The sequence below is a fragment of the Cryptomeria japonica genome, chromosome 9 (genome assembly GCF_030272615.1).
Source record: "Cryptomeria japonica chromosome 9, Sugi_1.0, whole genome shotgun sequence".
NCBI lineage: Eukaryota > Viridiplantae > Streptophyta > Pinopsida > Cupressales > Cupressaceae > Cryptomeria > Cryptomeria japonica.
The window spans coordinates 495,316,727-495,333,447 of record NC_081413.1 but is presented as its reverse complement, the minus strand read 5'-3'; the positions used below and the strand labels follow the sequence as shown (position 1 = coordinate 495,333,447).

Here is a 16,721-nt window from a genome sequence, read left to right as displayed (position 1 = left end):
TTTGTCAGGGGCTGAGACACCCCTGACGTTCCATGTAGTAATCTTCATTTCTTGCTCAAGGAGCCACCTTCTCCCCTGGCTTTTTGCATAAAGTCAAGCACACTAACTAATCCCTTCTCATTGGCTCTGTCTTCCCTTTTTTGATGGTTACTCCTTCTACCCCGACCACCTTTTGCTTTCTTGAGAAAAGCATTGGCCGACTGGTTGATGCATCTTGGATCCACATTATCGAGTCCGTCTTCAAGGAACATCTCTTCTTCAAATTCCTTATTGAGTTCTATCTCTGTATCAGAGAAGCCTCTGCTCAAATGGTTATCACCCAGGGGAGACAAATTCCCTTCCTTTAAAGAATCCTGTCTAATTGGATCCTCTCCGCTACCAATCTCCTTGATAGCTACTGCTTTTTGTTCTATTTCCACACAGTTACCCCCTGAATTCTGCACAGATTCCTTATCTAATTGCTGACTCTGAAAATTTGCTTCTTGGAAATTTACGGTTGTGCCTGTAACCATTTTCGACTGAATCGATTTGGGCCTCCATTTTTGTGAGGGACGACCGAATGATTTTCTTGCTTTCCTAACGAACATCTTGCAGTTTATTTGATCATGAAATTTGCTCCCACATCTTGCGCAACAACGGATCTCTTTTTCAATTTCCACTTGTTGGCGCCATACTCCGGTTGCCACTCTCAGTAAAATGGATTTCGGAACACGTCTCACCGCTGCTATCCTCAGTCTTGCAAATTTGCATAAATATTCTTCATCATTGAAATCTACTTCTATAACTGTCCCTAGCATTCTGCCAATCTTTTCAAGAAAAACCTCGCCCCAATACTCAATCGGAAGATTGTATAGCCGTATCCATAATGGCCCTGAATAAACTGCCAAGGGAAGGGGATCAAAGTTCGGAATCCATGGTTGAATATACATCGCATGCAAATTTGCAAACCAATTTTCTTGACTAAGGATGCGGTCTCTCTCTGACCCTTTTTCAAACAGTACCACAAAAAAACTTTTGGGCAAGAATTTAATAACTACTCGGTCTCCCCATTTCTCCTCGACCCAAGACTTAATTTCCTTTCTGGACCAGTTAATACCAATGATCCTTGCAATAACAGCGTGGTCGGCCCAAAACTGGTGATCCTCCTCCATTTCTTCCGTTAGATCTACAACTATCTCACCTTTCGCTGCAGCCTTGCGTCCGTCCACCCTCCTGAATTTTACTGGTTCACCATCTTCTTCCAACTGTTTTTGCAGACTCGCATCCTCCTCCTCCATTTTTTTATTTATTAAAGTAAGAGTTATAGTTAATATTACATAAATATGATTATAATAATATAATTTTAAAATAATAATGATTCAAAATTATAATAATAAAAAAATTAGAACACATATTTTTATTACAATTCAAAATTATAATAATTAAAAATTTGAACAAATATTTATATTACAATACTATGATGGTAAGTACTCGCTACTACGTGACACTTGTTTATTTTGAGAGATATCTTACCTATTATTTATTATTTATTATTATTAATTAGTGTAACTTGAGACAAAAAGATTTTGTTATAAATGTATTTTAAAATAGTTTACGTTACATATCTTAATATATTTTAAATGTTAAAAACTTGCAAGTGTTGAAATTAATTTGAGTTTTATTAGTATGAATAATTCAAAAGTACCTTTATTTAAATATTAAGTAAATCAATTATATCACAATGGTAAGCAAATATAACCTTGGTATGTAAAAATTGAAACTGACACAAGTAAACTTGGTGTAAAAGTGTAAAGCAAACTGTCTCGTGGTAATGAAAAATAAACAAAAAATAAACAAAGTCTACCTATTAAGCGTAGTTAAACCTCCAAATTTTTGGCAAAAATCATCTCCACTACCTTCTTTTTTTTAGACCTACCACTAATCTTAATAATCTTATATTGGATACATGTAGTTTGTTCTACAATAATATTCAACAAAAACTTTTCAAACCTTCTTTAATATAACCATCACCATAACATAACTTAGAAAGATAGAATATTCTAATAAAAGAAATAATATTAAGAGATGTTTTGACTCGAATAGTCATTTCAATTTTTAAAATATAAAAAAATCCAAAAAAAAACCTAAAAAACCTATCATTCCTAAAAATTTGTTCCTATAAGACCAAATTTTTTAAACCAATTATAGTGTATATAAATAATTTTTATAATATCTTAAATTTAAAAATATAAATCACAACTTTACAAAAACCAATTTTTTTTTTAAAACAAAAATAATAATCACTTTTGATTGGTGCAAACTAATTGATTAAAACACAATAGGGGGAAGAGCACCACTAGTTGAGCATGTACCAATTGTTGTGAGGGTTGTAGTTGTTAGGAAATCTACCAATAGTTGTTAAGAAATGTATTAATATTGTAAAAAGTAACCAATCAGATGATGCCACATAGCTGCACAGCTATTAAGACCTCTTTTGCACACCTATTGATCTCTTTATTAATAAAAATGCTATGTACCCATATAAGAGATACATGTTCAAATCAAACAAAATGTAAAGTATCTACACTTTTCTTTGAGACAATGACCATAACCTTAATAATTGGTCCATCCTCGTTTACATTATAGTAGAATTTTGACCTTATAAAATTATTCATACAATGCACGGAAAATTAAAATATTCCCAAAATTTGATTACATAATCTAAACGCTTGGAGTTTTAAAATTGTGCACGGTAAGGCTTTTATCGGTTGAACAAAAGTAACAGATGAGGGATTAATTTTTTGTCTCTGGGTTTTGGTAGTACCAATCAAATCTATAAATCAAATTTCTTAGGCTAAAAATCAAATAATTCTTTTATCTTATAACAGACAAGGGAAAACATCTATTCCATCCATGGATAAGGAAAAACAGAATTCATCATTTCTCTGTTAAAAGTGGGGTTTCTATTGCAACAGTTCATGTGTAAGCAGAAAAGATTTTAAGGGCGGGTGAGATATGCTGCAGGGGATTAACATGCAGCCTTTGACATTATCCAGGTGAATTTCAGACGCCTAAGACAATAAAGACACCTATGGTCTCACACTAAGTAAACACAGTGCTTAGTTATTCAAGAAGGAATTTGCATGCAAACTTACAGATTTATTTATTTATGTTTTATCAGCGTGGAGTCCAGGACATTCTTTTTCGGAGAAACAGTACAACATGTAGGTTTTCACAGAAGAAGTCCCCGAACAAGAAGAAAACAGCAAATGGGCTGGAAAGTGCTTGCTTCGAGTATAGGTAAATTTTAAAGTATTTAATGTGTAGTTTTATAACTAGTATGGTAGGGGTGGATGAATAATGTATTGTACTTCTGTAATTGATATTCTGAATGGGTTTGGACAGCCCTCTTGAATTCTATTCTGTTATTTGATATGCCCATCAGAAATGCATTAGTCTCGAGCTTTGTTTAAGGGTATGTCTTTTCTACGGTTTTGGGTAAGTAAAGATTATTTGATTGTGTTAATGTCAGTATCCATTGGAATCCTGAAGTGGACTATGCCAATGTCAGCATGCATAGGAATGCTGATGTCGACTTCCTTAATGTCAGCATGCACAGGAATGCTGAAGTGGCTTGAGTCATTTAATTAACATTTCCTAGTTTGAGCCTTTCAGCCTCAAAGGCTATTGAGTTATATTCCCGATAGTACATTGCACAGACTCTGATTGAATATATGTCTTAAAAAAAATCCATCTAATAATGTCTCTATCATCATTTAATGGCCTCTGGTTGAATGGGTTGATTGTTTTAAGGTTGATATGCAGTGGGATGCCAAGTGGGTTGGGGTTATGTAAGTGAGATCATACACGTAAAATTTACCAAGTGGCAAAGTGCTTATAACGCGAAAAGGCCATCTTCTTGTTTGTCGAGTATCTTTTGCATATAGCATTGGGATTCTGACGTGTGTTGGGTCATGGAAGTGGCATCTACCGTGGCTTATACGCCCACTGAGTCATTTATCTAGTATGCGTTGTATAGCTCCTGGTTGAGTAGGTCAGTTTTCTTCAGTTCAGTATGCATTGAGATTGCTGAAGTTGGTTGAATCATGTAAGTGGTTCTTACTGATCCGTGCTTACAAACTGAAATCCCATTGAGTTGTGTGTAACTTTGTATATAAACATTTCATTGCTCGTCTCTTGTTGAATATGTTGATTGTATCAAAGGCGGAATACTGAAGTGGGATGAATAACATCTAGTAGCGGCTGCTTCTAACATGAAGGCCTATCGATTCAATTGTTTATTGTGCATTGCATATTCATTGGTTGAGCAGATTGATTGTCTTTAGGTCAAAGGACATTTATCAACCAATCTTTACAATGTGAAAGCCATTGAGTCTTTTGTTTGGTATGTATTGCATGGCATTGGCATGATGGAGTGAGTGTAATAACTAATAACCCATTTTTTCCAAGGCCATTTAAAAAAAGGAAAAAAAAATGTTTTAGGTGTACTACCCAGTAACAGTTGCATTATTCTTGTCTAGCAACAACAATTTAATCATAGAATACAGTCCTCGACAACAATTACCTTCAATCATAACATGCACTTACAAGTTTATAATATTTAATCAATTAATAGCATTCATACCTTTATTTGTATGCCAAGGATCCTTTTCCCAAATGAGATCCCCTTGGCATTGTTGATCTTGTTAACAGATATACCATAAGTAAGTCTTCTTGCAAACATATAATTTCCACAGTCCATGATGTTAGTGTCTTCTCGTTTGACTGTGTGAGTTTTTTTTCCTTACACAGTCAAAACCAGAAGCAAGACATACTAAGTCCTCTTCTTGTTAACTGGGATAAGCTTGAGAACTACTTGCTCAAAAGACCTGAGATAAAGCATTATGCATAGCTGACTCACACCTAAATACACCAATAGGCTGTGTGACATGGTCCCATCCTGGTAGTCCTCCAAAAGCCAATAAGAAGCAGGATCAAGTTTTCCAAGGGCACTTATAATGAACATGTACACTTAAAAATATCCAAGGACATGAACAAAGTTATTAGTAAAAGGGTCCCCTTAGGGTAAAACCCCCATGAGGAGACTAATGGTGAGGGTAAGAGCTCCAACTGACCTCCTAAAATTTAGGAAATGCCCCTAAAATATTGGAATTGGTCCAAAACTTATAAAAATACCTGGCTGAGATGACTAGAACCAAACCTCATCAGTATACAGTAATATACTCTAGCAACCAACTCCCTCCCACTGAGAAGTATAGAAATGGGCCCATGGATCCCACACTAGTTGACACGGTCAAAAGGGGACATTATGAAATCTAAACAACATGACATTTCAATTATTAAAGATCCTGGCCTGCAGGCATTGACTATACCTACATACTGCCAAACATGCAATCATTGTTACAAGCAAACTTAATAGGCAACCTTTAACACAATTCTATCTTAATAGGACATCTTTGGATATTACAGTATAGTTCAAGCTCACTTATATCATATACCAACTAACATGTAGAGAAGTAACAGTCAACAAGAAAGAGGGTTAAACCCAGAGATATCCACAAGAGGCTAAGACTCTTCCTTAACCTCTCAGTCACAAACTGAGACTTGATGCCATGGTCAATTGCAATTTCGATAGTTAATAGGAACAGATATGAGAACATTTCCCTTTCCAAGATCTCTGCCACAGCCTGCTTAACACAATAACAGGTCTATTATTACCACAATGAAAGAAGTATCATAATGCATAGTATTGTTAATATTGTATCACCAAGATGGTCCGATGCACAATATCCAATTTAGAATCTAGATACATGATACAAGATCAAACAAGAGTGTGAACCAGAAAACTTGACTATAAGTGGATTTCAAGGTTTAGTTCCCCAATAATGATCAAAGCAGAGAGAAACAAGAATGATAGTTTTCCAAACCAACTCTAACCCCTTATGTCAACAAGCACAATCGAGTTACAGGTAAAATTCTTCCTAAGGATGACAACTTCACATATAACCCTTACAGAGACATTCACAAGGTAAAAACTATGTTCAACTCTCATTCCTTCTCAATGCAGTCTTGGCAATACTGAGCTAGGCACCCTGAGTTAAATGATGTAATCAAACTGTAATGTCCCTTGTAGTGTTTAAACTGAATAGGTAAGGAAGATTTGCTAACAACCTGTCTTCTTCAATCTGCGTGTTATGCAACTTTGATTTTGCGTGTTATGCTGATGTATGTCTCAGTAGTTTCAGTTTAATATGAAGGACTTCAAACACTAATTCCTCAAAAAGAACAACTACATATGTCTTGTAAATGAAAGTATGATAACCATGAAATGCATAGACAGCTATGTAGAGATGTAACATAACAAATTTGACTCCCAAATATGAACTGGCATTATGGCAAACAATTGTCACACATCCTCAGAAACAACTATATAAGATCCAGCCAATACTTCTTCACTCTTATTCATATGAAAGCCCAATATGACATTACAATGATTGAGATACAGTCAAACACATGGACTGATATCAATTACTATTTCTCAGACTTCTGAGGACAAATGGCAATCATAAACTTATGCACATCGAACTGAAATTTACAATGAATTCTATTTGCAAATGAACCTGGGATAAGGCGTTTGAAGAAGCAAGCAATATCAAAGTCAATGGTGCCTCCAATGTGACAGTTCGGCCTCCTCCATGAATCGCCCCTGCTGCTGCAACTGAGGTCTGATATAACAATGATTTGGTGGCTGCAAATCCTTATCTCTCCCTCAAAATTAATCGCCCTTCCTTGACAAGTGGGGCGCTGTCCTTATAGCTGAGATTCGTTGCTAATTGGAAGACTTATGAATAAAATTGAAGGGAAAGCATGCCTGCCACGATTTTGGTCTCAGTCTGATTTAACCTTGAATACTCCACGAATCAACCCCAAATTGTCTACAAATGAGTCGCCTCACTCTACCAAAAATAACGCTGTCCTTACACCAATGAAATGGTGCATTCCCAAGGCCCTATGAGCAAAAACGTGATGTAAGAGGGTCTGAAACAAGGTGTCTTCAGATCTGATTTATCACCAGCAAATAACACAAAGCTCCTCCAAAGTGCATCAAGAAGATTCGCCTAGCCTCTCCAAATGTATAGACACAGCTATCACTAGTCATTCACCCAATGGCTGAAATCTTCAACAAAATCGTACACCATGAAACTGATATAAAACTCAATTAGCTCAGTATGAAGGACTGATTGTCCCCCACTCTTAAAGCAACCCTTCGGAGGATCTCTCACCCCCTCAGTTATGCCTGTCAAAGGGAGGTTTCATTCCCTAAGACCAAATCTGTGGACAGCCCTTGGCTCCACAACCACAATACAAGAGAAGATAATAAACAACTGATGATCAATAATGAATTACCCTCCTCTATTTATTCTTTTCATATCCATCATAAGATTCCTTCTAGAAGATCCCCTCCTTATCGGGTTGGTACACTTTTATTATTTCTTAAGTGACTTTTAATTATTTTTATTTTATACTTAAGTCACTTTATTAATTTAATAAAATATAAAGTCATCTCACGTATGTTTTTAAATGAATATAATGAGACAACTTATATAAAATTAAATTAAATAATTTTCCCTTATTTCTTCAAGAATCTAACACAAACAATTCTAGGCCAAAATCCAAAATTGGGGACATTACACAAAACACTAAGAATCCAACTGATCTTTCTGTGAAATGGTAATCAGATTGCATATGGATTGTACCATTTTGAACACCAAGATTAAAAACAGAAGATATTGAATTTTTGATATTCAATGCATACATCCAGATTGAATTTACGTTGCAATCAGCTGGCTTATAAAGCCTAGTTTTTCCTATGCCAACTACCCAAACTACTTAGAACTCCCAAAAACTAACTTATTTATTTTATAATTTATTAAGCCTATAATCTAACTATTGATGTAATAGAACCAACACTTTCCACAAGAAGAAAGAAACTATATATATGCTGATAAACTTATAAGGCATTGAGAGGGGGGAGGGGTGAGTCAGTGCTTGCCAGTGCAAGCAAAAACTTAATAAATCCGATAACAACTTTCACCAACTTGAGAATCAATAAGCATGCAAGAAATATAACCACATAAGAAAACATCCAACAAAGCATGCAAACCATAACACAATGATTTTTCATGTGGAAACCCAAATGGGAAGAACCATGGTGGGAATTAGTACCCACAAGGATCTACTAATTGCACTATAGAGATCTGACCGGTTACGGTCATACAACACCTTGTTAGGGGTACACCCGGTTAAGAGTGTTTTAGCCCAGTTAAGAGCTATAGAATAAGGCATGTCAGGATCCAGCCCTGTTAGGAGCTACCCACGTTACTGGGATTTACAAACACAAGCTAATGTGTCACCTGGTTAGAGGATTTCACCTTCGGACCTGTTAGGATCCTACCGCACGCTGTTAGTAGTGACCTTGTTAGAGGATTTTCTTGCTGCAACTGTTAGGAAGACAACAAGTTCAATTGATATGAAGTTAGCACCTCTGTGCCTGATTAGATCCGCTTCTGCTCAGCTTCTATCACCGACTAAACATCAAACCCTAACTTCTCCTTCAACCGCACGATCAAATTCTCACTCTTGATCTATGAAATCATACAACTTAGATCTCCTTATAAAGAACTCTGTTAAGTCGGCTAAGAACCTTGGAACAATTCCCTAGATTCAATGAACCTAGTCACCTTTTACATTTTCCCGCTCATTACACTTTTCTTATGTTGGCAAAACAAAACATAAATAAAAAACATAACATAAGTCTACCGGTTACCGATCAAAGTAACTCTACTATACCTGTTCTCTGTTCTTCCTGACTGTGACTGGCAAATCCACCATAACTCGCTCAATACATTGAATCTGCTGATGCGGTTTGGAACATAGGTGCATGTTCCTGTCTCCAACACTCCTGTGAAACTGCAACGTCTAACTCTTCTCCAATCGCCCGTACCTGTATACCGGTTGACAACAACTTAGTAGTTTTGCTGTCTAACTAATTCCACTACCGGTTAGGCTATACTAGTTGATCTAGATGACTTAGATGACTAAACAAAACATGGTTGCCATCAATGACAACACAAATAAAGTCATCATACGACCTATTACAACTATATCATCATCAAGCCAACAATCTCTCCCTTTGGCATTGATGGCAACACTTAGGAAAAATTTGTCTAAGTGTCACATTACAACACTCATGATTCAACTCAAATACATAATACAAAACTCCACCTTAGCAATTACATGCTATAACAGAATTTTGACTGACTTATACTACTCCCTTTGACAGCAATGATAAAGGTAAGCAAATACATTTGAAACAAATGAATACAACACACCAAAATTTGCATTACCAAATGTACAAGAGTTCAAAAGTTTACAATTATATTTTGAGAAAAACATCAGCAAAATTAGTCTTCAAGACTTTCAAATCATTCTCCCATGTCTCCAAAAGAGTAGATGTAATCTCAATGTGTGTTCGGACCTAGTATGCAAGCTCTTCCATAGCATCGAGTGCACTCATTTCAGGTTTAGTCAAAATTGCCTCTCTCTCTCTTTGTATCCTCTCTGCAAGATTTCTAATTTGGGGATTAGATGAGTCTGTAACTCCTGCAATGATGTAGTCCTCTTAATCTGTTCCGTCTCATATGCCTTAAGCTTATGCTGTATTACTGTGACAGATCTACCAAAAATTGTTGCTGAATCATTTAATGGATCAAATGATTCACTCAAACTCTTTAGCTCCTGCTGAGCTTCCTTTCTCTTCTTATCAAGATCATCAAAGAACAATGAAAAGTTGTAGATTGTAGAAAGAATTATACCTCCATTCTTCAAGGCTTCTTTGATTTGGTCCATATTCACAGTAAGACCTTCTCTATCTTTGTCAATTGCCTTGATCAACATCTCAATTCTTTTCTTTTCATATTCTTTCTCTACATTATGTAGAGCAGCCTCTCCAAGACTTTTCATTTGCTCCCCTGCTGTGGTGCCCAAGTGGTCCAGTTTTTCAATGGGAGTTGTGAGACTATTAGTTGCAGTCTTATGTAACAGACTGGAAAATATGTCAACTGCAGTCTGTATGGTTTGAGCTTCTCTCCTCTGAGCTCTAATCATCTTCTTCTTGGCCTTGGATTGCATTGCAGATGCAATCTCCATCAGTTCTGTTGGACTTAACATATCCATATTTATTGGCCCTTGAATAGACATAGTATCATCATCTTCATCATCATCAATGATCTTTTTTGAAGTAAATAACCAGGGGGTCACTTTCTGCTCTTGTTTTTCTTTTTGCTTCTCTTCTTCCTTCTCCAGTGACTCTTTAGTTTGCTCAACATCTATTTGTACACTTTCCTGTGTGTCTTTTTGCATTTCTTCATCTTTCTCCGGTGGCTCAGTGATTTGCACATCATTTGTTTGTGCATTTACTTGTGTATCTGTCTCTTCTTCATCTTTACCGGTTGGAATGACTTTCAGTACCACTGGTTCTTCTGATGTGGCAGTAGGAATGGATGTGGTGCCACCTTCTGGTTCTTTCTTTGTTTGAGTAAATATCTCATCAATTTCAAATACATCCGGTAGTTCACCTTCAATTACCGGTGCCTCAGGAATATCTTCTTCCTCAGAAGTTTCTATCATCTCCGGTTCCTCTTTTTCAAGTCCTAAAAAACTTTTTCAAAATTTCCTCAGTCTCAGCTTGCACAGATTGGGACTCACCAACAAGCAATCTTGTTAACCCTAATTTGATGTGGGCCCCACCCCTTCCCCCAAAACACAACAAAACCATCATATTCGATGATTTCCCTCACATTTTGAATGACTGATTTTTTTTCCAGCAAGGTGAAGAGGAGCAAAACTTGTAGAAGTCTGATTGAAGGAGTGAAAAGAGTGATTGCAACTGCAAGTGTGATAGGAGTGAGAAGGAGCAATTAGCATTCAAGAAATCTTCATATTTAGATTTAGTATTTCAAATTTTGCTATGTTATAATTTTACTAATTAGTAATTTTCTATAGTTTCATTTGAAATGTAATTCTTATACTGTTATAAACTTATACATCTTTTCAAAACTAGTTTTTCAAGTACTATAAGTATATGTATAACTATATCAGCACCACCCCCCCGCCACCCCCCCGCCGCCGTCCCCCTGCTGTCCCCAAACTTAGGCCCTTTGTCCCCCCGTCCCCAACGCCTGTGGAACACTGCAATATAATCAAGGTTTCATGAAAACTCCAAGAAAGAATACGATACTCCATTTCATTTCTCAACAGATTCAAACCCAGAAAGCAAGAAACCACAAGACTATTCTCCACCAAACAAGCTCCTATATTTACATTCAAAGCTCTTTAGGGTTGAAGTTAAACCTTTTCATTATGCATACAGAAAGAATTACTCAAATGAATCCAGAATACCACTTACCAAATAAGGAGAAACCATGGAACCATCTCAGACCAAGCACCGAGGTCCTCCAAGTATTCCAGACCAACCAGATTTCAACTCAAAATCTTTGCAACTTTTCTTTCATTGCTTTCTCTTTGTCAATAGTCATCAACCAACACCAAAAAAATTTCAAGGATGCCATACTTAACCCAATAGAGAAACACTTGGAGTGAATGCATGTTTTTCACTCTCTTTCCAAACCACCATCTGTAGACAATAGTATAGATATCTTAAATACATCTACTTAAAATATGCTGAGAGATATTAATGTAATATATAATAATTTTATTATTATAAATTCATTTCCTTCTTATTGTGCATGCACATGCATGCACAAGCACACACGCACACACACCCACACACGCATGTGCACGCGCACACACGCACACACACCCACACGCACATGCACATGCACTCACACACACAAAAACGCGCGTGCACACACGCACGCACACGCACACACACGCACGCACACGCACACACACGCACACACGCACACACACACACGCACACGCACACACACACACATGCACACGCACACACACATGGCAATATTTAAGGCAGTTACACTAAATAAACCTCTCAAAAATTTGCTAGGGCTTTGCCATGGTTGGCAACATAGCTCTCTCCAACTTCAAAAATGAAAAATCATTGAGTTTTGACCTGCCACCAGTGGTAGCCAGTTTCCCCCTTGCAAGGAGCCAGAAAGGCTTTATTGAATGTCCTTAAGTCATGTTGCATGGATCTTTCACCTCATTGGTGCATGGAGGTAGAAAGATCAAAGGGAGGGGATCAGGGACCGAGTTCCATTTAGAAATGTTTTAAATTTTAACTCAGTAGCTAAACAAGCTTCAACTAAGCAACTTGACACACGCAAGATAGGATCCTTAGCACATTAACCTAAGGCGAGACATCCCTCTCTGCAAGACTCAAATTTCCAATGCACAATGATAGTAGGTCCATAATTCAATACACATACATATATATCTCTAGCATCGCAAGCCACAACACCTCTCCAGACAAAAAGTTAAGTCAGATGCCAACTCATCCAAGCTCAAAATTCCTGTCCATGCTCCTGTTCACGTGCAACCACAGCGTGGCATTGGCAGTACCAGTTGTGCTAAAATCTTAATCATATATACAATCAGTTACATTGATAACTATATCAACATCTATGATATCTAACCATCATATTATCTGAATAACAGGTATATCAAGATTCAAAACAACGATACCATCATAGCAAACAGCATTAACATTTTCACATAACATCATAATGATAAAATCAACCAAGTCCAACAAGATACAACAAATTTGTATAAGTGGCATTTATCAAACAGTGCTACTAAATGGCATTTACTAACTGGTGCTTATTTGCTTATATGTCTGGTATGTACTGCATAGCCTCTGGTTGTCCTAAGTTTGGTACATACATTGGGATGCTGAAGTGGGTTGAGTTATGCTGGTGATGCTTACAAACAAGTGCTTGTCACATGCAAGCCCACCCACCCATTGATTTGTATGGTATGCAATGCATATCATTTTATTGAAATAGTTAATGCAACTGAAAAGATAGAGTTTTTTGTTGCCTTGAAGGCTTGCACTCCCTTGGAAATTAACCAAACAGTTCTTATAATATAAAAAATACATTGGTATATTTGGCTAGGATGCATTTTGGCCTCTTATTGAATAGACTTGATGTGTCTGACCGAGGTAGATTGTTTTCTGTTGCTTTGAATATCTTGAGCTCTCCATATTCCTTCCTTTGGCACTTTTCAACCACTGGTTATAACATATGAACCCCTTTAGTAATTTGTCTAGTATGCATTGCATAGCCTCTGTATGAATTAGCTATTACACTTGATCAAGGGAGATTGATCTTTGGTTTCCTTGAGAAATTTGAACTGACAATGGTTTTCCCTTTGCATGAATTTTCAGATCCATTATTGGTGAAAGCAGCAAGGGGTGAGATTGTGGAAAGGCCGCCAGCATGGATGATGCGTCAGGCAGGAAGGTATATGGCTGCTTACAGAAAGGTTGCAGAGAAACATCCATCTTTCCGTGAGAGGTCAGAGACAACTGATCTGATTGTGGAAATCTCTTTGCAGCCCTGGAGAGCATTCCATCCTGATGGTGTAATCATTTTTTCAGATATACTTACCCCTTTGCCAGCATTTGGCATACAATTTGATATTGAAGACATGAAGGGTCCTGTAATACATACTCCTATCCAGACAGAGGAGGGGCTGAAAGCATTGCATCCTATTGATCTTGAAAAGCTCCAATTTGTTGGGGAGTCTCTCAGCATTTTGCGTAATGAGGTAATTTGCCTACCAAACCAAAGGACTAATCTGAATGCTTATAGCTAGTCAATTTGGCTAAATCTAACATAAATAATAAAACATATGATAATTCTTATGAGTTTGATAATCGGCTGTCAAATTGTCTTCTCTTGCTAGATCCAACATCAAGCATGTAGATTTTATGAGGGAAAATTGATAAAAAACATGTAAGGAGTATTTCATCTTTTTGAGTGATATAGGCATATTGAAAATCCAACTATGTCGTTGCAGCTGCCTCCCATGTTTAAATTAGAATAATTCAATGAAACAGACACAACCTTCATATATATGAGCTCTTGCCAAGAAGTTAACAGTAGTGTACTTTCCCTTGGAGAGGTAAGGAGCTCTTTTTTTTCATCTCAGTTGCTATGATTATATTTACAGTCTTATTATAGATAATTAAAGGCTATATTGAATGTGTGGAGATCCAAACAGTGGATCTAAGATTTTTCTGACAAACTGCTGTGAATCAAAATTTGGGTTACTACCCAACTGTTGATTATCGTTTGTATTAACTCCAATCACCCAAAGACAATCTCTTTTCATGAAGGGTTTTAGCACTGTGGAAATTGGGGTGATTTTGTTTTTATTGTGTGGCAACAACTATTGAGTGCTTTATAATTTTTCTGTGTTATTGGTTTGGTTCCCTGGACCTGTAGGTTAGGGTCTGATCTGCCCCTGATATGAATCCAGGTTTGGTTCAGTGGGGGATCCTTCTAGGGTTTTGCAAAATGATGGTTCTTCCAATCTCGAATTCGGTATCCTTCTGCTCTTGCTGCTCTTTGGTTTTCTAATTTTTTCTTTTTAAATTCTATTCTGGCATTTGACTTTGATTCGTATGCCTAAAAATGCTCGCTTAACCCTATAACGTGGATTTCAAGGCACGTTAAAGACAAAAACAAAGTGATTTTTTTCATTGTGAATGTGAAACAAAATTATTGTTTATCCTTGCTGAACGAAATCATTCTTGATTGCCATTGCATGAATAGAGCTGAACACTGATTGGTAAAGGTACCAAAGTGGTTGGTTTGCTATTCCTACATATGTGCAAGAGCCCATTTGTTGCAAATCATAGAGGAAGATTATTGCAAAAGAGGTAGGTTTTTTTCTGCACTTTTTCTTAACAAATGAACTCTCGTATTTTGGTTTCATTCCGTTGATGTGTTTTTTGTTAAGTTCTTTCAAAAATTCTGTGATCAAAATAGAAGAGATGGAGATATGATCTGAAAGTTGTATTTTATCTGCTATAGCGTGTTTTGAAGATGCACCACACTTATTAATTTCAGTGTATGCATCTGTTGTGACCATTTCACACATCGCCCCATCGCAAATGGGGACCCCCTCTTTTTGCTCGTCTTTCGCTCGTTTTCACTTTCGTTTTTAGGGTTTTGTTAGTCGGTTAGTCGTCTGGATTTAGGGCCAAGCCTTAGGGTTTTAAATGTTGTCTTTTCAGGCCAAAATCCAGTCGTTTTTGAGAGCTTTTGAGCTTCCTTTTCTAAGATGCAAATTTTGAATGCAATGAATTCGCCAAAATGGTCTAATTTTCAATTGGAATGTTAATGCAGAGCTTAAATTTGTCTAATTGTTGACAGTCAATGTGAATTTTTGTCCGATTGAATATTTTGACCAAATTTTGACTTTTTTGATTTTGATCCTGGGCATTGGAATTGATTTGTTTTCGTCTCGTGAAGTGTTAAAATGTGAAAAATCATGTTATTTTGGCCTGTAGGAGCAAAATCGCTCCTGTCCCTCAGTGAAGGACGGGAGCTCATTTTCAAATATCTCATCATCCCTGCAGAGTCCAGACAAATTTCGAGTTGGAAGTGATGGAGAACGGCGATATCTTTCCATTGAATATAAATTGAAGATTTTCATGAGCACAGAAATGCCTCCAGGAGGAAAATCGCTCCTGTCCCTCAGTGAAGGACCGGAGCTACAAATTCAATTTCGCCTTGTCCTTGCAAGATTTCGATGACTTAACAATTTGAAAGGGTCCGAAGGAAGATGCTTTGCCGAATGAATATAATTTGAGATGCAAAAACGAAGGAGAATGACCTATATTGACCAAATCGCTCCTGTCCCTCTCCAAGGGACCAGGGCGAAATACCTTATAGCTCCCGTCCCTCTCCAAGGGACCAGAGCGATTTCCTTCATTATGCAAAATCCAGACAAAGGTCAAGGCAAGTTTACGTTCAAAAACAAGGAAAAACATGAGATAAATGCGTTGAATATAAATTGAAGATTTTTGGGACGTCCATAACAGTGCTAAATGCCTAGTTCGCTCCTGTCCCTCAGGAAGGGACCAGAGCGATTTTTGATATAATTGATTTTCTTGCAAAGTTACAAACAATGTCAAGGCATGAACGAATGGAGTGAAGAAAGACGAATCCGTTGAATATAGACTTGGAACCTGACAAAGTGAGATAAAGACTACAAAAGGAGGATCGCTCCTGTCCCTCTCCAAGGGACCAGGGCGATACAATGGTGATGTTACTTCCTATGCAAGTTCAAAGACGATCCAAGTCAAGACAAGGTGGCGAGGGACATTTCAAGGCGTCTTTAGCAAGCACAAACATTAAAAGGTCGTCACAATGATGAAATTCGCATCCTAGGGCCTAGTTCGCTCCTGTCCCTCAGGAAGGGACCAGGGCGATGTTAGATGCATTGGCCATTTCATGCAAAATTTACGTAAGGACAAGACTTCGCAATGTTTTAGAGGGTCCAAGGCATCGTATGAAGATAATTCGCAAGGGTTTTCAACGTCCAAACGTTGCCAATCAAGGTGAAAAGCCCCCATCGCTCCTGTCCTTTGGACAAGGACCAGGGCGATCTTATCAAAACACTTACGTTCCTTCAAGATCAAAGCGAAGCGAAGTTAGGTAAGGTGAAGG

The 16,721-nt window shown here is 37.3% G+C and overlaps 1 protein-coding gene across 1 annotated transcript in view; it reads left to right on the top strand.

Moving 5' to 3' along the window:
- Nucleotides 1-2,714: 2,714 nt before the first annotated feature.
- Nucleotides 2,715-16,721, top strand: part of LOC131079677 (uroporphyrinogen decarboxylase 1, chloroplastic) — a 99,550-nt gene continuing 85,543 nt past the window's right edge. The window contains exons 1-4 of the mRNA XM_058017687.2: nucleotides 2,715-2,731; nucleotides 2,868-3,035; nucleotides 3,161-3,279; nucleotides 13,427-13,809. Coding sequence (XP_057873670.1) covers nucleotides 2,995-3,035; nucleotides 3,161-3,279; nucleotides 13,427-13,809 — 543 coding nt within the window. The 5' untranslated portion in view covers nucleotides 2,715-2,731; nucleotides 2,868-2,994. The remainder of the gene's footprint in view (nucleotides 2,732-2,867; nucleotides 3,036-3,160; nucleotides 3,280-13,426; nucleotides 13,810-16,721) is intronic.